Source organism: Fundulus heteroclitus, chromosome 3 (assembly GCF_011125445.2).
Source record: "Fundulus heteroclitus isolate FHET01 chromosome 3, MU-UCD_Fhet_4.1, whole genome shotgun sequence".
Classification (NCBI taxonomy): Eukaryota; Metazoa; Chordata; class Actinopteri; order Cyprinodontiformes; family Fundulidae; genus Fundulus; species Fundulus heteroclitus.
The window spans coordinates 1,023,067-1,047,651 of NC_046363.1; the positions used below are offsets into that span (position 1 = coordinate 1,023,067).

At 39.0% G+C, this 24,585-nt stretch overlaps 1 protein-coding gene and 1 long non-coding RNA gene across 3 annotated transcripts in view; both read right to left on the minus strand.

Annotated features, from left to right (window-relative positions):
- Positions 1-24,585, minus strand: part of LOC105917636 (glutamate receptor ionotropic, kainate 2) — a 1,028,886-nt gene that overhangs the window by 364,359 nt on the left and 639,942 nt on the right. Inside the window, exon 15 of one of the 2 annotated variants that reach the window (XM_036128574.1) lies at positions 23,324-24,560. The exons of the other annotated variant lie outside the window; for it this stretch is intronic. Within the exon in view, the coding sequence (XP_035984467.1) occupies positions 24,307-24,560 (254 nt within the window). The 3' untranslated portion in view covers positions 23,324-24,306. Of the gene's footprint in view, positions 1-23,323; positions 24,561-24,585 lie in introns of those variants that run through there. 2 annotated transcript variants of the gene reach the window in all.
- Positions 9,311-9,892, minus strand: LOC110366896. Its single transcript, XR_002427063.1, has 3 exons — positions 9,877-9,892; positions 9,642-9,746; positions 9,311-9,346 (listed from the first exon to the last, which is right to left on the minus strand). It is a non-coding gene; the product is annotated as an uncharacterized LOC110366896 (long non-coding RNA).

The following is a 24,585-nucleotide window of genomic DNA, read 5'->3' on the forward strand; positions in this document are numbered from 1 at the left end:
AGGTAACAGCAGCTGTCTGTGAGACTGATTAAAGAAGTGGAAAGGGAATTACTATGCCATTATGACGTGACAGACTGCAGCTCCCAGCATGCAACATGGTCGTTCTGACCACCCCCAGTGGAATCTTATCTGGTTACTATGGTGATGACTATAAAAGCGTCCTTCGCCCCAATTTCGTCCTTCTTTTCTGGCAACCCACCAACTGGGAAGACATAACAGCTGTCCCTCACGCTGGGTTCGCCCCACGTGATTCGATTCCTCGCTGGTCTGAGTTTTTGCTGAATCATCTTTCCCCTGTAGCTCTAAACAGGGAGGTCTAGACTTTAAAATTAACGTTAATACCAAATTATTTCCTTTTCAGTTAATACTGAATCAACCGAGACATTTTCATTGGCTTGTGGTAAACGCCAATTACAATTATAATTTGAGTTATCAACGTTTGCTGGACAAGTCTAACCAGTCTACAATTGGTTAGATAACACTTTTCTGGTACAAATGAGTTCATAACTGCTAATTATTAAACAGATTGTTAGTGTTAATCATTACAGGCTCATAGCCCTTGATCCCAACTGTCAGGTTCAAACACCTAAAACATTCATTAACAACACAAGAAGGAGAGACAACAATGAGATTGATTTTCAAATAATCTTGCAAGGAGATCGAACGGAGATGCTTAATACAGATGTCCAAATTCGATCTGAAGCAAATCCGTCGCCCCCTCTCTATTTATTAGGAAAGGGAATCCCTGGTTCCATTTTGAATCTAAGGGGTAGGGATAAGCAAAATAACTGTGACCTTCCAGATAAAACCAAGCAGTTCACACAGTGCAGCACTCCAGATGGCTGAATAGAGTTCATAAAAACACTGATCATAGTCACAACATATTTCTCTGCTTTCTGCAGGCCTTCTGCAAATATAATAGAGAAATCTAAAACCTTAAAACTTCTTAGTAGTAAAGAGTAAATATACATGATAAATGAAATGAAAATAGTAAATAACCTAAAATATGTAGACATAGTAATAATAATTCTATCATTCCCCCCTGTTATCATTTAATATACTCTTTTTCTCATCTCACTTCAATCGTTCATGATGTTTTCTTTCTTTTAAAAAGTAGCAGCTTATTAATACAGTCCTTTGGTTCAACCGCGAACTTCCGTACAGCTGAATAATATTTTCCACAACATTGAAGGTTCCCGTGTTGGAACCGGGCAGTGCTGTAACTTTTAGTACAGATCAACATGAATGCTTCATAGAGTTGTATCACACAATAAGAAAGGTTTAGCTTTTATTTACAATTTAGGGTTCATTTAATTAAGTAAGGCCTGTTTTAGGTCCCTATGCGCACATTATTTGAATTTTACATTAGACTAGATAAGAAAAAACTGTTCAGTAACCAAGGTCGAATCCGTCTACTCTTCACCCACCCTGTAAAACCCCTTACTTGGTTCTCCATTTACCATTCCCATGGACAATCATCCATCACTTTCCTACCTTACAAATCCAGGAGTACCACTGAGGGGCATCAGAGGGCAGGCTGGGTCTTTGTCATCAGAAAAATTCATCCTATCTAAAAGATGATAAAAACTGATTTGACCCCAGGTGAAATCCCGCTCTCGGCCAATCTGAGCGAGAAGTACCTCTATTGAAACTAGGAGTTACCATTACCAGCTAAGATTAAAGGATCTTTAGAGCCAATCAGACCCTGGTTCTTCCTATATCAAAGCAAAAAATTGCATAAACCGTAGGTCTTTGTGTGTCTGAAGCAAACAGTTTCCATCCTTTACCATAAATCATATTGAACATAATGCAACATCACAGTGTAGATGTCTTAACACACAAAAAAATCAAAGTAAGTCAGTAGAACAGAGCAGTTAAACAAACAGTAACACAATATGAGAAGAGTCCTAAACGTCAAGAACGCAAAGTTAAGAAAGCCTTCAGGCCATTCAGGCACAAGGCAGAAATTAATCTAATCGCGCTTAGGGTCTCTTCAGGCAACTCCTCCCGTTGAAGAATAAGGAATCAGAGTTCTCTGGCATCTTCATCCCCAGTCCTCTTCTTGGTTCCTCCTCGCAGGCTGGACGATTGAGCTGGATGGTAATAAGCGTTCAGTTCTGGATGGGCCATGAGCATTTTATTTTGCATTTCTCTCTAATAAAACACTTTGTGAAGATGGTCTGCAGACACGAGTCCTTGTTTCCACTGGAGAACAGAAACAAGGTGTAATTAGTGTTCTTATCAAAAACCCCATTCATGTGTCATTTATTAAAAATATCCTCCAAGCACTTTCACATTCAAGATATTTCCGTGCACAATTATTTAGCTCCCAGAATTATGCAATTTAATTATTGGTTAAAAGAGTAATCTTTAAGTTCAAATGTGTTTGCAGTAGTTTCCTAATAATTCTTAACCGAATGCATCCAATGTTTGCCTTAACTTTAATTGTCTGACAGTTGAAGTTCTCTGCAACATAATTTCATCAACATATTCGTTTCATGTCATTTCCCCTTTTATTTTAAAACCCCAACTGAGAAAAAGGAAGCCTTTCCACGTGAAAGCCTTTTCCCTCTTTCTCTCTCTCTCTCTCTCTCTTTTTTTCTAAAAGAAAGAAAGTGAGGTGCTGTTCTGCACAGAAAAGACAAAATATTTATACCAAGCTGTTACCGTTCAAGGATGCCAAGGTTCTACAAAACAAAGCAGTGAGCAGGAGAGCTTTTTGAAAACGTTCTAACATTGTTGAACAACTAAAGCTACTTAAGCAAATCAGAATTAGTTCCCAATTTAACCTTAAAATAAAGTAAACCACACATGTGATTATTTGTCATTATTTAACTGAGGATTAAGGACTTTGATTAAGAAGTTATTGGATGAACGCGTCTCTGCGTTCCTATTTGTCTAGGCCTTGGTAATCTGATCTATGATCTATGTGTTCTGAGTGCCTGGTCAGGAAAGGTTAAGGTTCTCTGAAGCTTTCTGTTTTCAGCAACTCTGAAAACCCAGAACCCTTTACAGTCAGTGTTAGGTGTCAGGTAACCTGTGGGACAACGTCATAGTCTCCCTTGGTTCGAACCTGGTTCCACCAGCTGTGTCAAGTTTACAACAGGGCCAACCCACAGCAGCTCGTTCTCGGTCCCATGCCCCAGGGGTCTCCACACCCCCCTGTGTGGAACGTCTCTCATTGTAAGGATCTCACCTTACGTGCCTTTCAAGATGTTCTTTACACAACAGGAGTTCCAATGTGGGATGTCTTTTGCTGCTTTAATGTTCCTCAGAGAAAACCTTCATTCATTCCCAGCAATCCTGACCAGATCCAAAATGTCTCCATAATTTAATCTAATTAAATAAATCTTACTTCTTTTCTGTATGTAAGAGGATAACCATTAAATTATCCTGATCTAAAAGCCTTCAGGTTAACAATTAGCTAACCTCTGTTTTATGTGTTCTTCCCCTTAGGATGTTTTAACAACCAGTTAAACTATTGAGTTATTTGTTCTAGTCGAGATATACTAAATCTCCATAAATATTGTAACCATTTTACACTGATGCTTTAATCCTAAATCTACCCATGTTAGTTAGTAGGATGTGTCATTATGCTAATTCTATTGCAACCTTATCCATTTTATCCAGTAACCTTTTGTTACTGTTTTATTGATGCCTGCCGGATTGGCAGAAATCTGCTTACTCTAAGATGTTCATTAAATTAAATTTTAATTTAAAAGTTCAGGTTACTCTGCTTATATAGTGAAAACTAATTAATTTCTTTATTTATTTAACTGTTGATATAATACCCACTTAATTTATTAAGTTGCTCTATGATTCCATCAAGTTGCTTATTTAAAAGTTTTTACCTTTACATAATCCTAATGTGTTTCATAATGTGTGTTTTGTTTTAATTGTGTACAAGAAAATCTGAAGTGAAATGCATGAAGTCGTGTCTGCAGAACTCATCTGTTTTTTGTCGAAGGTTGTCCGATGCTTCAGTCATAGTCCTTGCCATTGTCCATTTTCAGTCCAATGTCTGACTTAAGCACAACATTCTCCTTCCCTTCAAGAGTCCATCCTCCAGTTCTCGCAACTGAAAAACAGAATGAATTCTGCCAGCATTTTTTGCCAAAGAAACGCTCCATAGGTTGAAAAGAAATTACAGCAAAGCAGTCACAAACATTTTAACCGCTGTGTTCCCTCTAACATGACAAACAAAAAAGAAATAAAATAATTTAAAAAATAAATCAAACTTTGCCTCTGACAAAATAAAACTCAAAACTGGATCAGGCTGAAGTCAATGACATCACCTTTTCTCTTTTGTCCCATGGATCAGCCCCCATGGCACTGCAGCACCGTTTTGGTATTCACTCGCATCTGAGAATGTCTAAAAAGAGACTAAATCTCTCTGTTAGCACATTCCTATCATATTGACCAGGTTTCTTTGCAAAGAAAAAGAAGCAGAAAGACAGAACTGTTAATAGCATAAAGCAACAAACATTTTTAAGACACCACCTTTCTTTTGAAACGCTGTTCAAAACATCTCTAAAAGAAAAAAAATCAAAACAAAATAAATAACCAAAAAAACAAAATTGTCTCCCAAGGAGCACAATTATGTATTTTCAATATGACATAGCAGGGCCGGATTATCCATAAGGGCCAGTGGGCCAGTGCCCAGGGGCACCAAGCATGGGGTGGGGGTGGGGGTGTGGGGGCACCACATGACACATGCTTTAAAAATATATTTTTCATAAATTGTTATATTATTTACTTGAAATTGTTGAAAGACCATGCATTAATCATTTTGTGAACACTGATGTCACAATAATAATAAATGATAAATAAATCAAGATTAGGCTACATGATCTATCACTCCCCCTCCCCAATCTGTCATTGTTGAGCTGGTCCACAAGTACGTTCAAATGTATCGTCTTTTTTAACGCTACAGAAAATTAATCCAAAATGAACAGACATCAAAAGCTGTGCTTTTTGATTTCAACATTTTAAAATAAGATATTTGAATATTGCTCACTGCTCATATGCCTACATGCAGTTGTGTAAGTTAGTAAATAGTAAATTACATTACAGAAATCCCCTTGATTATGTTTGATGGGTGGGAGGGCTTTGAGGTATAGTGCCCAGGGGCACCACATTGTCTTAATACATGCCTGGACATAGGTTTTTGACTTATTACAAACTTTTGATATCCTTCTGGTCCATTGACCATGTGTATTTGCTGTTAGTAATATCTTTATTTATACATAACTTCCCAAATCTCAATTGGTCAAGCGTTAAACCTTAAAGCAATGATTTTGTCTTTTAGGTTTCTGAGCTTCTAGTGTTTCTCTATAAGTGATAAGAGTTTTCCCAGTAAGCACATTGAGAGAGCTACCCAAAACAACCCAAGATTAGAATTAGAATTTAACCCTTCATTTTATTTTTTCCCTCTGACATAGTTTTCGTGCTCCCAGGCCAGAACACACAGACCCAGCCTTGCCATAACATTCAGATGTTTACATCATGGTCAGAGTTGTTTATCATATCTATTGTCCTGTTTCAGGTTATACTGTCTCTCTGAGGTTCACCTCAGTTTAGCATAACTAATAACATCAGATGATTTTGTAACTGATGACGCGTGTAACGTTGCCTTCTGATAATTTGACACTTTTCAAAATTTCTCATTAGTTGTATTCAAATCCCAAGTAAAAAGAAATAAAATAAATGAATAGAAAACCCTTAGAAAAGCAACCATATGTAGTTCCATACAGGTTTGATCAAAGCCAAAGCACAGTTTTTTTTTTTTTTTTTTTTTTACATCTATTTAAATCAAAGATCATGTATTTCTAAACTTCTTTCAAATGGACTGGTTTGTGATGAATCACTATTGTTATAAGCAATAAGATCTCAGTGAGTTTGTATTACTTTAGGGCTCAAACAAATGATGGGGTCACTGCCTAATTCTGTAGTGGAGTAAACCCAACAACCTTTTATGTACAGCTCATTGCCTGTTACAATTTTCTAACAAAGCTGAAATATTTTTCGTTTAAACCATTTTAATCTCTCCGTGTATCAATTTAATTCGGCCCTGATATTTAATGTTAAAAAAACAAACTTTGTTATTGAAGTATCTCTTGTTCCTTCTTTAGTTTTTAGTTAACATAGTTCATGCTTAAAAATGTTATTTGAATTAGGAGCTGCAGTTCTCCCAAAACAAATGAACATCTTTGCAACCATGATTTATAAGTTCACCCAGACAAACGTTTAGTTAAATAGATACATACATACAGTTACATAGAAATGATGACATTCAGAAAAAAACAAACAGACGAAGGCCTGTTTTTTTCATTATCTTACACAGACAGATCTATGTTTTTAATATTTTTCAAAACATCTATGGCAACGCTGAAAGATGTTTTCAACGTGTTAAGTTCCCGCTTAGTTTAAAAAGTGGAAAGCGTGCGCTGGCTAAGACACCCCTGTGTTTCGTCCAAACACGGTTTTACGCTTCAGCCCCGCAAGGGTGCAACTCTTTGTCTTGCAGACACCTGGACGCTTATCCATTTTTGAAAGTTATACGTCGCTATTAGCAGTTCAGAACACTTTTATCCACAACGGAAGTGTCTAGTCAGTCCCCCCATGTAAACGCTTCCCCGGTGCAACGCCCTTTTAGTTCCGTTTCCGTTTCCTTTTTTTATTAATTTTATTAAATTTTCGCTTTTCTTTTTTCAACCAGATATAAGTCTGGTGTATCATCTCTAAACTAAGGCTGTCAAACTATTAATTTTATTATTTCAATGAATCTTGTATTTTATCTTTTTAATACTCAAAGTATTAAAGCTCATTTGGGAATCTTAATATGCAATTTTGCAATAAATGACACTAGTTAAAATTATGCTTGTACCAAAAAAATATATATTTTTCTTTTTTCTTTTTCAGTTGTCTCAAAGAAATGTTTAATCCCCTGCCAAATATCAACTATAATAACTTTTTACCACTATTCTGGCCAAATTCTCCCTTCACGAAGATCAACTCCACACAGTACTTTCCACTGTAAATCTCTTCACTCAGACACTATTCTGAGCCACACATATGCACACACATATACGCAGATTTACACACACAGACCCACTCGCGCACACACACACTCTCAAGCGCTGTGGGTTCAAACATTCTCTCCTTTCATGCAATGATCCCATTAAACGACACATTACGTTGGACAAGATATAACAAAAACAAAAACATATCAGACAGACAGCTTGCGCGAAAAGAGTCTTCTGCGACACTTTGTTTTTCTTTTCTTTTTTCTACGGTACTTTAAATACCTCCATGACTAACCGCTGTATTTTCAAAGACTCCCAAATTGTTTCTGTGGGATCCCCTTTTAAATCTCTTCATTTATTGATAATACCTTCCTGGAATTTTAGCTATTTTTGTTTGTTGAATCACCCCTTAAACCTGCATTGTATTCTTTTACCCATGAAGCTAAAGGTTTTATTTTATCAGGGTCCTGCTGTTCAATGAATTTCCAGTCTTTACTCTGGAGCTGTTTCAACGTTTTCCTTTGTCCCTTTCCCATTTTTATAAATTTGATCCAGTCCTGTAACACATAGGGTGTTCTATAGGCTGGAATTTTTTTACACCGTGGGGTAACAATAAAATACCTGTTGTGGTAATTCTCACTTTAACTCTTTCGAGTGGAGAATTCTTGCTAGACCTCCACAAAGGCTTGTTACTTACAATCCCACTGTTTTTAAATGAAAAGAAAATACCTAGTGGTATTTAATTTTCCAGTCATACCCACAAACACACAAACACACAATGCAGACGTTAGTTTTGTAGGACTCTGCCGCCCTGCCTCGAATTACACGGCCTATTATCAGGACGCCGTTATCCTATTTTTTTTTTTTCTACACAGACTTTTTGGGCTCTGTTACCCCTTAGATTCACAGACCTTTTGGGCTCTGTTACCCCTTAATGTACCTATCAGTGCCAAGGATGATAGGGTTTGTTATCACGGACTTTCTCGGACTCCGTTATCCCTTCTATGCGCAATACCTCTCAGGTACTCATTTATACCTTTAAAAAAACAAATCCACTCACCACTGCTGTCAATCCTCCCTCGGACTTCCCGTCAACAGTCAGAAACCCAGAGGCGAGATGGAATAGGCCCTTGGAAAAGGATCTGAATGCAGTGATCACTGACTTTTCACCCGGTTCACCTCACCCAGAGGAAATCCTCCTGTATGTTGGAATCCGGCTCGAAGGACCAATTAAATGTCAGGTTCAAACACCTAAAACATTCATTAACAACACAAGAAGGAGAGACAACAATGAGATTGATTTTCAAATAATCTTGCAAGGAGATCGAACGGAGATGCTTAATACAGATGTCCAAATTCGATCTGAAGCAAATCCGTCGCCCCCTCTCTATTTATTAGGAAAGGGAATCCCTGGTTCCATTTTGAATCTAAGGGGTAGGGATAAGCAAAATAACTGTGACCTTCCAGATAAAACCAAGCAGTTCACACAGTGCAGCACTCCAGATGGCTGAATAGAGTTCATAAAAACACTGATCATAGTCACAACATATTTCTCTGCTTTCTGCAGGCCTTCTGCAAATATAATAGAGAAATCTAAAACCTTAAAACTTCTTAGTAGTAAAGAGTAAATATACATGATAAATGAAATGAAAATAGTAAATAACCTAAAATATGTAGACATAGTAATAATAATTCTATCACCAACCATTTGAATTAAATTTGTTATAGCTATCCTTTGACTTTGAATGATATTTATTAAATTATAATATCAAATATTATAATATCAAATATTATAATTAATAATAATCTTCATAATCAAACAGGTGTAATTGCATGACAGAATCATGCCTCCCGCAAGTACTGGAGAAAGAATGGTGCTTTCATGTGAATCCGGCAATAACAAAGAAAAAAGACGAGAAGTTGCTTTTTTCGAAGGGGACGTTTGCTGCATTGAGGAGGGGAGATGAGTGGCTGAGATCTCACGAGAGCTGTGTTTAAGTAAAGATGGCGGTATACATATAATATTAATCTGATCCATACAGCAAAGAACAAGCCAATAATTGAAAATTGAACGAAGGTTTAAATATTAACAATTGTTTCATATTTCACAATAAAACAAACTGGACGAGGAGACCAGCCTTGAGAGCTACTTGGATGAGTGTTTTGACAGCATCGTAATGGGGAAGCCGAAAAGTACCACAACCAAGAACACACCATCAACAAAACGGTCCCTTCTGAGTAGAAAACTAAAAGATTCAGGAAATATAAGAAAAAAATAACTTACTAGAAACCTCCCAGGAAGAGGAAAAGCTGGGTAAAATCTGTAAAGCAAAATTAGAATTAAACAAATATATTGAAAAGCAAAATGCAGCTTTAATACAAAGACTTATAATAATAGTAATATTAACAACAACAACAACAACAGCAATAATAATAATAATAATAATAATAATAATAGAACATTTTAAAACAATCAGGAATAAGGATGGGTACCGAATTCAGCACTTTTATAGGCAGTGCAGTACCCGCTGATTCAGTGAACAAAGATAAAGCATGGCTGATAGCAATCGAGGATTCCTCGCTATATTTAGCAACTTTTTGGACCCATCCACCGACCTTTTTTCTAAAAAGCGACTCCCCGTGAAAGCACTAATCATTCAGGAGTTATTGTCTTGGGAGACCGTCGAGTGCTGGTGTGTTCCTTCCCAACTTCCCGAAGCCCTGTCTCACAGACAGATAGACAGTTGCTGCTGCCTCATTGTGAAATTTGTCTGTTGTCAAAGAAAAGAACTAAAAAAGTACTAAAATAATTCCCTGAATTTAATACACACAGGTTCATTCCTGTATTCACCTTGTTCACAGGTACCGGGTATTGGCACTGTATCGGTCCAAATGTGAAAGATACCCATCCCCAATCGGGAATATGGAAAAGCAAAAACAAAAACTATACACAGTTATTTAGTGGAGACAACATGGTTTATCGCTGGTTTAATGTGCTTCAGCACATAATTTTAATAAAATTCTACCATGTTAAGAAAACGGAATGCACTTAACTGCCAAAAGAAGGATACCGAAAGCTGTCTAAGAGATATCAGTATCAGTATCAAGCGTCACTGAGCTTCCCAAAGTTATGCACATGCCTAATTGTGTTTAAACAATTATTGCACACTTCCTGTAAATGGTATAAACTTCATTTCACTTCTCAAATATCATTGTGTTTGTCTCCTATATGATATATTTAACTGATTTTTTTTATCCTAAGAACCAATGATTTATGAAGGAAAATCATGGAAATTAACAAGGTTGCCCAAACTTTTGCAGACCACTGTATTTAAGCCTACCTATCTTTTTTGTGACCACATTTACTACTGCCCCCCTCTACAATACTTTCGGTTTTCCTTTTGGTTTGATCCTATTTAAGTATTACCACAGATCCTTTCAAAATTTCCCACCACACCAAGTTCATATGTAGAATGTGCTGCAGCCGTCATGGTCCATCAATTAATTTGTTAAACTCAGTGTGGGCTGTGCTTCACTAAACAAGGATAAGATGGAGGAGCATTGCTGTAATTTGTATGTCAGAAATGTCATGATTCTTGAACGTCTGACAGACCACCCAACATATTTGTCTAGTCCAGGGATTCCCAAAGTGTAAGCTGCCACTCGGGGGTGCACGAGATGAAAAACGTAATGGCAGTCTGACAGTGTTTTTTCCCCATACAATAAAGACGTATAAATAAACATTTCCTTTGTAAAAATTTAAATCAAAAACTGTAAATTGAATCAATAAATACAAATGTATTGTAATGATCCGAAATATAATTTATTGCTAAGTGCTGTTGCACACTTACTGTTTCTTTAAGTTAGGTTGTTTTGGGTTTATACCGGAAGAAATGTGTGGCTTCCGAGGGGAGGAGTGGTGGTTCGGAGGACTGACAGATTACTCTGTAAAAGCTGTTCTGTTCATTCTAAAATAAAGTGTTAGCAGCAAAACCTCGGTCTGGTGCTTGGGTGTCATAACGGAACGTTACAGTATTCACACTGAAAATTATGTATTTAGCAGAAATCTACTGCTACGCTTCATTTTAAGATGAAATATACACATTCTGCTGTATATGCGCACTTGGCTTGTAGCCTCTGTTTCAATATTTCTTGCAAATATGCTCAATTGGCTGAAACCAGGGAAACTGTCTGGCAGGTGAGACATCTAAGGTCAAAGTTAGTAATGAAGGAGGAGAGGAACCAAGAGAGAGTAAGGAATCGGAGGCAACAGAGGAGAGAATTGCAATGAATCCGGGAGAAGAAAAGAAGCGAGAATCAGAAAATGTATCTTTCTCTCTACTGACATTACGTCGTTTACATCAGCAAAAGAAAAATAGAATTCGGGCTGGGAGTTTTATTTACGAGATTTACGAGCCCTGCACAATCTCTATCTATCGTGCCGGGCTTACAAACATCGCTGCCCATGGTGCCGTGATTGAACCGGTGACAAGCACTGATGTGTCACGCCCACACCGCTGCCATTGCAGCTGCTGCTGGTAAAATTGGTGCTAGACATGATTTCTTGACCATGCTCACGCACATAGCTGTAATACTTTTCATTGTGATTCGGACAGGTTCAGTTCATTTTAAAGATGTGGTTTTAGCGCATATTCAAACAGAAACAGGGAAACCGCTGGTGGGGCTTCTGGGAACTGAGGTGTGTTGCCCTGGGCGTGCGTACCTGCTGTGAAACAATCAGAAAATAACTTTATTTCTCTGATTAATAACATCTTTATCGAGCGCTATCTTATTGTTACTCTATGCCGCTTTACCAGTTCTCTCTCTGGCTCGCTCGCTGACTCTCTCGTCATTGGACACAAATCAAATCAAACTTCTTCGTTTTTGTATTTTGCAGTGTAAATTGTGAGTCAGACCCAGATTTAGAAGCTGTTACATTAAATAAATTAAGTGAGAACACACACACAGGTAGATCATCAGAGTTTAGTCTGTGAATCGGCTTGGAGGGTCTCTGCTTCAGATACATTTCAGGTTGTGGAGGTTTGACTGATCTTTCTAAGGATTCTGTTGTGGATGTTATGTGTAACTTTATTGAAATTTAATTAAAATTATGTTCTAATTTTATTTACATAACATAACTTTGTTGTGACGTCTGAGTTATAACTGCAATATATATACACACATATATAAATACACACATACACATATATATATATACACACACACACACACACACATATATATATATATATATAGATAGATAGATAGATAGATATTTTATTTTTATTTATTTAACCTTTATTTAACCAGGAAGTCCCTTGAGATTAAGATCTCAAGCGACTTCCTTGACATCTTAATATATATATATATATATATATATATATATATATATATATATATATATATATATATATATATATATATATATATATATATTGGGTGCGATTTGCTGGGGGGATGGGGGGGGACACATTCCTCCCCCCCTCTGATCTGAATTATCAGGGATTAAAGTTCTCCGTCGCTGCGACAGGTTTCTGTCATTTGGAAAATGAGCGCAAAATGTTCCGTGTAGACTTTTTATTCAAGACTTTAAACATAAGCTGCTCTCAACCAATGACATCTGGCACAGTCGGGACATTAGCCAATCAGAAACAGAGTAAGGCGGGTCTTTGCAAAGCCGAGAGCTGCCAGTCTGAGGTTTATCGGTGTTCATCATTTTAACTTTTGAAAGAGCATCTCAAACTGACCACAGATGGTATGAATGAAAGTAGTGGTGGTCAAAGGTTTTCTTTGGAGGACAGAAAGTTCTGCCGATAAAACAGCTGACAACAACTTCCCTCGGTAAGCGTGTCAATCTGCTCCTGCAGTTAACTAGTTAATTATTTCCACCTGTGGCCATGTTGTCTGTTAGCGTTTATTCCCTCGCTTCCAGTAATTTAGTTGATAAACACAGCGACGGACCAGGGGTCCGTTCTTCGTACGTTGCTTAAAACATCCGAGATCAAATCACGCATCCAAGATGATTTCTTTCGGCTAATCCTGATCCGGCTAATTGGGTTCTTCGAACACACCTGTTGTTTACGATTAGTATGGCTGGATTGAGTTATCTGAGACAACTGCGCGTTCATGTTTCCTTTTCCAAGTCATCCACAGTTTACATGGTAAAACTGTATTGCTCCGTGGCTAGATAATCCATCCATAGTTTTTTCTAAAACAATATACGGCTCGACAGGAAGCAAGCCTTTCAAAGTAAACTAAACTTCACAATAAAATGGCCCGAACAAATCTTCTCACTGAATAGGATAAAAATAAAAAGCAAACCATCATACAAATAACTTAAATATTTTAGATTTATGGCTCCAACACCACTTTTTCCTCTTTAAAAGCCACTATTAAATGATGTGTTTGTCTGTTTATAACAGCCACCAAGAAAAATCTCTCTACATTACACTGTCGCGCTGCGCTAAAGGATCCTGTCTATTGCGCAATACGCGATTAATTCGAAAAACTCTGCAAATTATTCTTGCACCTTCCGCAACAAGTTGCTGTCGTAAAAATGGACATGGCTACGACAGACTTCCCTATCTCCTCCGCTTATACAGCAGTGATCTAATCTTGTTTACATGAAATAAGCCTGCTCTCGAGCAGGCTTAAGCTGGCGCACATGTTACTATGACAACAAGTGCAGGAAGTCTTTCGAAGAACCAAACAATCCAAGATCATACCAAATCGTCAACAATGAAATCCTGAGTTAGCGACATACGAAGAACGGACCCCAGGGATTTCCCTATGATTCACTGTTATGTTTTATTTAAAACTGAAAGAGTAACGCTCTAGCCGGCTAATTTACCATGACACGCTTTTTTTTTTTTTTCAACGGCTCAGAATGTGATACGATGTCGATGCCCCTGTTTGACTGGGTCTGATTCGGAAAAAGTAAAAAAAATAAATAAATAAAATCATAAATATTATTCCACCTGTACTTTTCTGTAAGCCTCAAAAAAGCCTCCAAATGACCATTTTCAAAGCTGTACTGTGTCGTCATGCTTTTACCTACGAACACCGTTTAACTTCCAGTTTGTAGATATATCTGTGAACTACTCAGAAGTGAAAACGGGATGTGGATATCTGTTATCGTCGCTTCACAGTTACTCATCAAAGCTCATGTCCAAAAATCAGCGAAATCATCGTTTACAATGAAAGTCAATGACGGAATTCTCCAACCGCTAGAGTGGCCCACTCTAGCTTTTTTTAAAATTTCAAAACTCCGAACAACTTGATCTTACTCGCTCAATTTTCACTCTACGTAGACGAATTATACATCAAAACGTAGGTATTTTTGTCAGGATTCGGGAAATGTAACCCTCATTGGTGTGGCATTTATAGATTTTTCGCAAATCACCTCAGAGCGACACAAACCCGAAACCTCCCCCATTCATTTCCTATGGAGCGGTTTTGAAAAATGACGTCTAAAAATCCAAAACATCACATGTTTTCGCATCGTCGCTACTCCTAAACCGTTTTATGTACAGGCATGAAACTTTCACACATGAATGTCCCAACCGTTCTGGCACTCACAAAAAAGGAATTTTGTGGATAACTGTTATGGTTTTTCCGCAGGAACAATTTGTTCAGGAGTAGCGAATGTGCAAAATCCTAAAAACGCTTTGGAGCTGCATTTTCCCACATCAACCACTTTTTTACATTGTTGCTGTGTCTACACCGATTTTTGTACAAACATAAAAATGAGCTTCTTGGTCCTCAAAAGCCTGCTGATACTCATAGTGAAAGAATTATTTTGATATCTCTTGTACTTTTTGAGTTACAGCGATTTGTTCGGGACCCTTTTTAGAGGATTTCTGAAATTCCATAAAAATCCCATTTAGATCATACGTTTTTTACGCCTTTATTAAACTTTTTCTAGCAAAAAACAATAGCTTTTCTTCTTCCCCTATCCGTTACGAACTAAACGCAGAAAAAAATACGTCTCTACCATTTAGGGATCAGGAGATATGAAGCGTTGTTCGGGGCAAAGTTCTCCATTATAATCCAATGGGATTTTTTTGTGAACCAAAGTGTCTGCACTTCTGTAGACGGCCGCTGCAGGTGTGTGAATGAGTTTCCATGACGACGGAACTCTGAGGGCCAGAGGGAGATGCTCCGTTGAGATACAATGGCAACTTTCATCGCTCACTGCAGTGGCTGTGATTAATGTAGACATCTGAAATTCGCACAGTCACTTCCTCTTAACATTTTAAAATTTTCGTGTGACTTTCAGCCATGTGTCTGTTTTCTGTCCCATTTTGGATTTCACATGCTTTCCTATTGGGCCTTTGCTTCCAACAGGACCTGGCATGATGCCCAGACACGACCCAATACAGCACCACCCACATGTGGGAAATGGCACTACACACCATTTTGGTCAAATGTTGAGTTCTGGGCCCAGATGTGGTGAGGCTGAGTTTCTAAAGGAGGCCAATCTGTCCCATGAACTTTGGTCACGTTTGGTGACATTAAGTATTGGCACCCCTTTTTGAGGCACTTCCCAGTACAGGATTTAGACCAAACTGACAGAGTACAATCACCCGGTGATACTGAACACAACCTTGTTAGCGGCTAACAGTTAGCATGTTGTTAACCGGAAGTAGCTCTAGGAAGGTCTCACCAACTTCTGCTTCACAGAGTCTGTTCTTACTTTAGAGAGAAAGCTCCACAAGAAATTTGGGCTACGTCGCATAAAGCATCTCCAAGCTATGAGGTGTCAAACATCCAATGCTTTTCAATGGGGGACCAAACCCCTTATGCTCCCAATACTGCATGCCCATATATGGTGCTACAGTATAGCTCAGATGGAAAGTGCAGGCTTTGCATGCAAGAGGTTGTGGGATCGAAACCCGGCGTGGGAGACCAAAAGTTTTGTATTATAATCCCCACAGTGTGTATATTAAAACATGTGTGCTGATCCCATGAAGTATTTTGTTGTACCACCCGCGATTTTGAGTTACCATGGCAACGTTATAAACAACATATTTTCTCCCTATTTGATGCACATCCCAGTACATTATTTTGACCAAACTGACAGAGTACAATCACCCGGTGATACTGAACACAACCATGATAGCGGCTAATGGTTAGCATGTTGCTAACCGGAAGTAGCTCTAGGAAGCTTGTACAAACTTCTGCTTGACAGATTTGGTGAATTTTAGGATTTTCTCCCTTTTTAGGCACTTCTCAGTACAGGATTTTAACCAAACTAACAGAGTAACATCAACTGGTGATACTGAACACAACCATGCTAGCGGCTAACCGTTAGCATGTTGCTAACCAGAAGTAGCTTTAGGAAGGTCCTACCAACTTCTGCTTAGCCAGGGTTGTTCTGCCTTTACAGAGAGGGCTGCAGCGTTCAGTGAGTCTACATGACAACGCTGCTAACAAGAGGCTCCTAGGAGGTCCATTGACTTAACATGGCACCTTTCGACGGCTGCTGCGGGGGCTGTGAAGACCGTAGGAAGCTGAAATTCGCAGTGATGCTTCCTGTTGCTATTTCTGACGGTACGGTACGCACCAAGTGGCAGGCGCCTTGCTAAATTTCTTTCTAAATTTTCTAGTTATTAGGCGCCAGCCTATGCATTGAAAATGCATGGCGGAGGCCTTATGTTATGCACCCAATAAGGATTTCTTTATTATTAGGCGCCCGCCTATGCATTGAAAATGCATGGCGGAGGCCTTATGCTATGCACCTAATAAGGGTTTCTTTATTATTATTATAGTACCGTTAATACAGCCCGAACCGTAGGGTCTACCCCCACATACTATATATCGAAACGTTGGTCTCGACGCCGCGATCAGGGCTTTTTGTACTTGACGCCGTTTCGACTTACATTTGGAACAAAATTCGCAAAAAACACTTCTTAACACAATTGACCTCTCAATAAAGCTCGGCTGAGCACGACACTGGTGTTTTGGTCGAGTGGGTTAGGTGTCGGGCTGCAAAGCAGAAGATCGAAAGTTCAAATCCAAGCTGTGCCAATTTTAGAGAATTACATTTTCACCCAATATTTAATTTCCCTTTGGCTTTAAAAAACGATTTTTCAATTTAAATCAATACAGTTCACCTCATGCCTTTAACTTTTTTATTCACATATTTTTTTTTTCATGCTACATTGAAGTATTTAATCATGTTTTAATAACACCAATTTTCCATGCTGCTTCGATGCAGACCTTCTCCTGTTGGCTGTTGGCTCATTAGCAGCCTCATTTGTTGTGGTCTGTTGTCATTCACACAGAACAATAAACCGTGCCAGCCGACATGAGTTTTACAAACGGCAAAGCTTTGTCTTAAGCAGTAACGTGCCTCTACTCCGCGCTGCGTTCTCAGACCAGTGTGATGCGTTCCCGAGCGTCAGAAAGCTGCATTCAGGAGCATGGGACATTTCTAATTTACAATAATATTTTTTTTTTTACAAGTAACAATTAAATAACTTGAACAACTGGTATAAATGAATGATGATAAAGGAATTTATTTAACATGTTTTGGGACAGTTTGTATTCAGACGTTTTAAGAAAACATTAAAGTATTTTATGTATTGTTTATTAATTTATTTTATATTATACTTAATCTCCTCCTTTTCCTGTATAATCCTGCCTCAAGCATTTCGCTGGCTCTCCTTATTATTGTAAACTTTGTAATGTAACGAGAGTTCAGGGACATCCTACAATCAGGCTTAGCCTACTGGAGGACATCAGGGCCAGTTTTTCTCACTCTACTGATTTCTACTGTTCTCCAGTTTTGCATTGCATTGCATTGAAATGAAAGTCACATTTCCTGCCACAGTTGTTTGCTGCTTCTCCACCGAAGCCAGGCCTGCAAGCTCTCCACCATCAGCCATCACTTATCAGTTACCCTCCTTCACTGCCTCGAATTTTAGTCATACTCAAAAACTTCTAGTTGAAAGAATAATTAATTTCATTATTATTTTCTGTTTAAATATCAGGTCATATTCACTGAATTAGAACATCTTTTTAGAATGTTTTTTAGTCTGAAAATTACAAGTACCTTTTGAAATTAACCTTAATGCAGGTACCAAACTTGTCCTTAAACCACAATAATTGTATTTATTTTACTACTATAATGTACTATTTTAATCTTAAATCTTATTTTTATTAGTTGGGATGGCTGCCAGCACAACACTGCATTATGTCCTTGTGACAGAAATCATCGCTAGAAAATAAGTCATCTACAGGGGTTGGACAATGAAACTGAAACACCTGGTTTTAGACCACAATAATTTATTATTATGGTATAGAGCAGAGGTGTCAAACGCGGCAGCCAAATGCATTATCATCATTCAACAATGATTACTGAAAAAGACGTACTTCGTTCCTGCAGTTCCTATACTCTCCATGAGTGGCGCTGTGTATTATTCAGAGCAGACAACAAGCAGTACTCTTTGAGTTCCGGGTCAGAGGTGAACTCCTCCGTCTTGTTGCTGCTATTGCTTGCAGTGCTGTGCTGCCGTTTTTCCTAAATTACTGAAGGATATTGTTGAATCAAGTCCATTAACCCAGATGAAGGGTTCCATTGGGTGTTTTCCTTGCAACTACGTGACGGTGAGTCATTTATTTAATGTCGGTTTTATATTATGGTAGAAATGCGGTGGCAAGGCTACACGGCACTGAGGGATGGAAGAGCTGCGTGAAGCTGACACCCCACCCACAGAAAAAACTCCGTTAAATAGACGGAATGGTTAGTGCTTCGCTTGTGCAGGTTTGTGCCGTTAAAATTACCGTTTGTGCTGTTTTGGTTTTGAAGATATTAAAGAATATTTGTTAAGGTCATCCAGAATTCACCATCTCCCCATTTTGCTTCGAATCCGATCAAACTGGGCTACTTTTTTTAGTGCTTCGTTTGTGCAGGTTTGTGCCGTTAAAATTATCGTTTGTGCTGCTTTGGTTTCGGAGATATTATGAATTTTAATTTCAACCGATGACGTCATCCCAGCCCGCCGCTTCAAAATAAAGTGCTACGGTAAATCATATGTTATTGCCGTCACTGTAAAAAACGTAAGTCTTTTTAATATATTTCTACTGATAAATCAGTAACATTACTATGAAGTTGTGTCATCTACCGAGCCTCCCCCCACCCCACCCCCCCTACAGCATTCTTATAAAATGATTTATATATTCCTGCTTATTGGCAAAGATCTCTTGGGACACATGTTTTTGTTTGTTTTTTTAGTTTCCTGACTGAGGGGAGAGGCTGGAACAGTCTCTGTGCAGGATGGCTGGCGTCCTTAATGATGCTCCTCATTTGTGTAAAAAGATGTGGTCAGATCTACCGTTTGGTCTCAACACTTTTCTCAAGAAAGCAGTTATTAATTTTATATTTTTCTTTTATCATGCAAGTTGTTTTAGCTGCTATTGTAAAATGTGTGTTATATTGTTTTGTACTTTATTCCTGAATAAATATTGCAATTTATTTTGTCTCATTTAAAGAACTTTACTTTAGATAGCAATGTCAAGTGACATTGCCAAAAAAGGCATTTCATTTATTAGAATGTTCAACTGTTTTCAGAAAGTCTATTTTTCCTAATCAGAAGGGTTTATTCTTCTTCGAGAGTATAATGTTTATAACATTTTCAAACAATAACTTGGTTATAGTTGATCTTAGTAGTCATAGTTCATTACTCCTCTGAATTAATTAGAATAGCAAACCTTTATTGCTCTACAATAGGGAGATTTGGGGGTGTCTGCACCTAACAAGAGGGCAATTAAAGTATACAGGCTTATATAACGCAGAAAACATACCCAAACTAAAATCAATAACAGAAAAACTGCAAAAAATAAATCACACTGGTCAGCCTATAAAGTATAACAACATTAAAATTCATAATATCTCCGAAACCATAGTAGCACAAACGTTAATTTTAACGGCACAAAGATGCACAAACACAGCACTAAAGAAGTTGACCACTCTGGTTTGCTTTGGCTCCAGCTCAGCACCAGCAAAGGAATAACAATGTAGCGCTTTATTTTGCAGCAGCGACCTGTGGTGACGTCACCGGCCGGAATTAAAACTTATATTCTCTGCGAAACCAAAGCAGCATAAACGCTAATTTTAACGGCACAAACCTGCACAAACGAAGCACTAAAGAAGTTGACCAGCTTGGTTGGATTCAAAGCAAAATGATGGGATGGTGAACTCTAGATGAACTTAACAAATATTCTTTAATATCTTCAAAACCAAAACAGCACAAACGCTAATTTTAACGGCACAAATGTGCACAAACCAAGCACTAACCATTCCGTCTATTTAACTGAGTTTTTTCTGTGAGTGGGGTGTCAGCATCTGACACCTGGCCTTTGGTGAGCTTTGGTGACATTAAGTATTGGCACCCTTTTTGAGGAACTTCCCAGTACAGGATTTGGACCAAACTAACAGAGTACAATCACCCGGTGATACTGGACACAACCATAGACATATATAAAGAGTAGACCCCACATCGACCGCTCTCGCCTATAGGCGCTGACGAGATTTAGGGGCGCCATCTTGGGGCGGTCGACAACTCCGCTCAGTCCAATGTGTTAACCAGGTGCAGAATCAATTTTAATCAACTATAACTCGTTTAATGTTGAACTAATTTTCACATTTGTTTAGCTTAAAACTTTAAAACTATAGCTATTATAACAAATGGTCCAGTGCGTTTAAATAATCTTAGTGGGGTTAAAAATAATTGAATATTCTGACATGATGTATGTATGTTTCAAAACACAGCCACGCACACATTTTTAATAATTTTTTTATTGCTATATAAACAAACACATTTGACCGTTTGACCACGCGGCTCTGCAGCATTGCGTGGACATCGGGGGCAGTTCCCCTGGATTGGCAGATTGGGGTGATGGTCCCCCTATTTAAAAAGCGAGACCGGAGGGTGTGTTCCAACTACAGAGGAATCACACTCTTAAGCCTCCCTGGTAAGGTTTATTCAGGGGTTCTGGAAAGGAGGGTCAGATAGTTGAATCTCAGATTCAGGAAGAGCAGTGTGGTTTTCGTCCTGGCCGTGGAACACTGGACCAGCTCTACACCCTCAGCAGGATTCTGGAGGGGGCACGGGAGTTTGCCCAAACAGTCTACATGTGCTTTGTGGATCTGGAGAAGGCATTCGACCGTGCCCCCCGAGGGGTCCTGTGGGGGGTACTCCGGGCGTATGGAGTACTGGACCTTTTAATAAGGGCTGTCAGGTCTCTGTACGACCGGTGTCAGAGTCTGGTTCGCATTGCCGGCAGTAGGTCGGACTCGTTTCCCGTGAGAGTTGGACTCCGCCAAGGTTGCCCTTTGTCACCGATTCTGTTCATAACTTTTATGGACAGAATTTCTGGGCGCAGCCAAGGTGTTGAGGGGATCCGTTTTGGTGGCCTTAGGATTGCGTCTCTGCTATTCGCGGATGACGTGGTCCTATTGGCTTCATCAGGGCGTAATCTACAGCTCTCACTGGAGCGGTTCGCAACCGAGTGCGAAGCAGCCGGGATTCAAATCAGTGTCTCCAAATCCGAGACCATGGTCTTGAACCGGAAAAGGGTAGAGTGCCTTCTCCGGGTTGGGGAGGATGTGCTGCCCCTAGTGGAGGAGTTCAAGTATCTTGGGGTCTTGTTCACGAATGAGGGGAAGATGGAGCGGGAGATCGACAGGCGGATTGGTGCAGCGTCTGCTGTGAAGCGGGCGCTGTACCGATCCGTTGTGGTGAAGAGAGAGCTGAGCCAAAAGGCGAAGCTCTAGATTTACCGGTTGATCTACCTTCTTACCCTCATCTATGGTCACAAGCTTTGGGTCGTGACCGAAAGAACGAGATCCCGGATACAAGCGGCTGAAATGAGTTTTCTCCGTAGTGTGTCTGGGCTCTCCCTTAGAGATAGGGTGAAGAGCTCAGTCATCCGGGGAGGACTCAGAGTAAAGCCGCTGCTCCTCCATGTCGAGAGGAGCCAGTTGAGGTGGCTCGGGCATCTGGTCAGGATGCCTCCTGGATGCCTCCCTGGTGAGGTGTTCCGGACACGTCCCACCGGGAGGAGGCCCAGGGGAAGACCCAGGACACGCTGGAGGGACTATGTCTCCCGGCTGGCCTGGGAACGCCTTGGGATTCCTCAGGAGGAGCTGGCCCAAGTGGCCGGGGAGAGGGACGTCTGGGCCTCCCTACTGAAGCTGCTACCCCCGCGACCCAACCCCGGATAAGCGGAAGAAGACGGACGGACGCATTAAACAGAAACACACTCAAACATTAGGGAATAATGTTTTTATTTTGTTTAAATTTGTGCATTTACTTCAAAGGGTAAACTGTGTGCACTGCATTTTGTTTTCACAACAAATTCAAAATGTATTAGACGCTCTTCAATTTTTTTTTTATCCATCAATCCTTTTTGAAACCATTTATAAATCATTACACAGCACTGAATTCTAGCAGTCTATTAGAAGTCTGAGGCCCAGCAGCAAAATATGTATGTGTGTTTGCTATATATACGCTGTAACCAGAATTGTCATTTTGCTTTCTGTTGAAGTAAAAATATCTTTATTTAAATATGATTTCTTTACATCATAAAAAATAGTTTATTTCCCTTCTTCTTCAAAATGTTATATCAGTAATATTATACCAGAACATTGTTCATGTTATAAGTTTCTAGGATGAGTATATTTGTATTCCTGGGTGTTTATACGTGTAATTATTTGTGAGTTGGCTCTGTGAATTTTAAGGAAGGCCTTTTGAGCCACATGGCAGCAATGATCACTACCACTGGATGAAACTCTTTATGGTGTATTTTGTGTTGATAGAAATCATTATAAAATTCTGATTCACTTTGTACAAAAACACTTTTTATAGAAATCACAAGGAAATGTGAAGCATTGTTGCTAAATAAATGAAAAGCCACATAATTACAAGATTAAAATGGAGACTTGAAACTGTGCAAAAGAAAAAAAGCAATTGGGACAAAGTAGTAGAATCCACTCCATACAGACATAAATAAAGGGTTCAATAAATAAAACTATAAATACTTTGAATAAATAGTCTCAGCAATGTGTGATCACTGTGAATTCTGACGTTGTGAGCCATGCTGAGCCACTCCAAGGTTTACTCTTATTGGCGAACGGTGACTTGCTGTCTTCAGATAGTTGCAGGATGCCTCCATGGTTTCCAGCACAAACATGGCAACTGTTGCTGTAGTCTTAATGCATGGCTCTGCACTGCACTGGTTTCCGTTTGACCATTGGAAACCGCAAGTATTACAGTGATTGGCTACTTCTATGCATGACACTTATTCAGCATCACCAACCTCTGATTATACAGCAGTAATTCCTAGTACTAATTGTTTTACTTAGAAAGAAAATGACATTATCACCATAATGTACCTTTTCATAATGTTTGGAAGTGTAATTAGACTGTACTGTGCAGACAGTAGTGAGCAGCAGCATGTGATGTACAAGCTAGTAGAATCAGAGCCATTTGGTGATCGATACAGGATCCAAAATTTACACTATTACAGCCAACCTTGATGCCAACCATTCAATGTCTGAAAGTTTTAAAGGTGTGTGAACATCTGAAAAATCTCCATACCTGTGATTACTGGCTGATACGTGTACATCAACAATTCACTACATATTGCCACTAGGTTTGTATTTTCTGCTTTTAATTAATCATATAGTTTTAAAAAAATTCCCCTAATTCCTATTAAAGTCTAAAAGTGTTAGTACTTTGAAAAAAAACACATAGATTCAATTATTGCCTGATGATGTTTTGCAATATGTAAATTTTTTATGTCAGTCAATATCATGTGACTAAGCAGTGCATCTTTGTATATTTTGAAAGCACTGCTCATCATTACAATCAGGGTTAGATCTAATTTCGCCATACTGAAAACTTCTTATAGGATTTTCTTCCTCATGTTCAATCACCAAATCTGAGGCACACCTTCTGCCTCTGTAGTGACTGAGAAGCAAAATCAAAAGCGTGATTCCACCTCCTCTCCACTTTAAATTGATTCTAAGACCTTTATTTTTCAACTAAAGCGCTTTAAAAATCTTTGCACCTGTAGTTGGTTGCCAGTGTTGTAAGAGTTATGAGGTAACTTGCTGAAATTTCACCCGGGTTGAAATTATTTCCACAGGAAATATTGTTGAATCTCTTATGTGTAGCTAATCAGAAAGACAGAAGAATGACATTTTAACAACATACTGCAAAGCAGTCCTGCTCTATTAACCAACTTTCAGCCATGGTAACTTATTGTTCCCCTCCTACCATTTACCCATACCCTTTTCCCAAGTGTCCTCATACACCAACTCAGTACATGAAAGTGGGTGAGAAAAAGACGGAGATTCCTGCTTTAGGCCATAGTCTCTTTCCCTGGCAGTCTTCGGTCGTTGAAGGTGTGCATGTTGATGACCTCCTCTGTTTTCACCATGACAGGTGGCTGGGGCTTGTGTTTGAGCCGCCGCTGGCACTTGAGGGATACCCGCAGTTCGTTCACCATGGCGCTGCAGAATGACCTCTAGAGTGGAAAGAACATAAAGAGA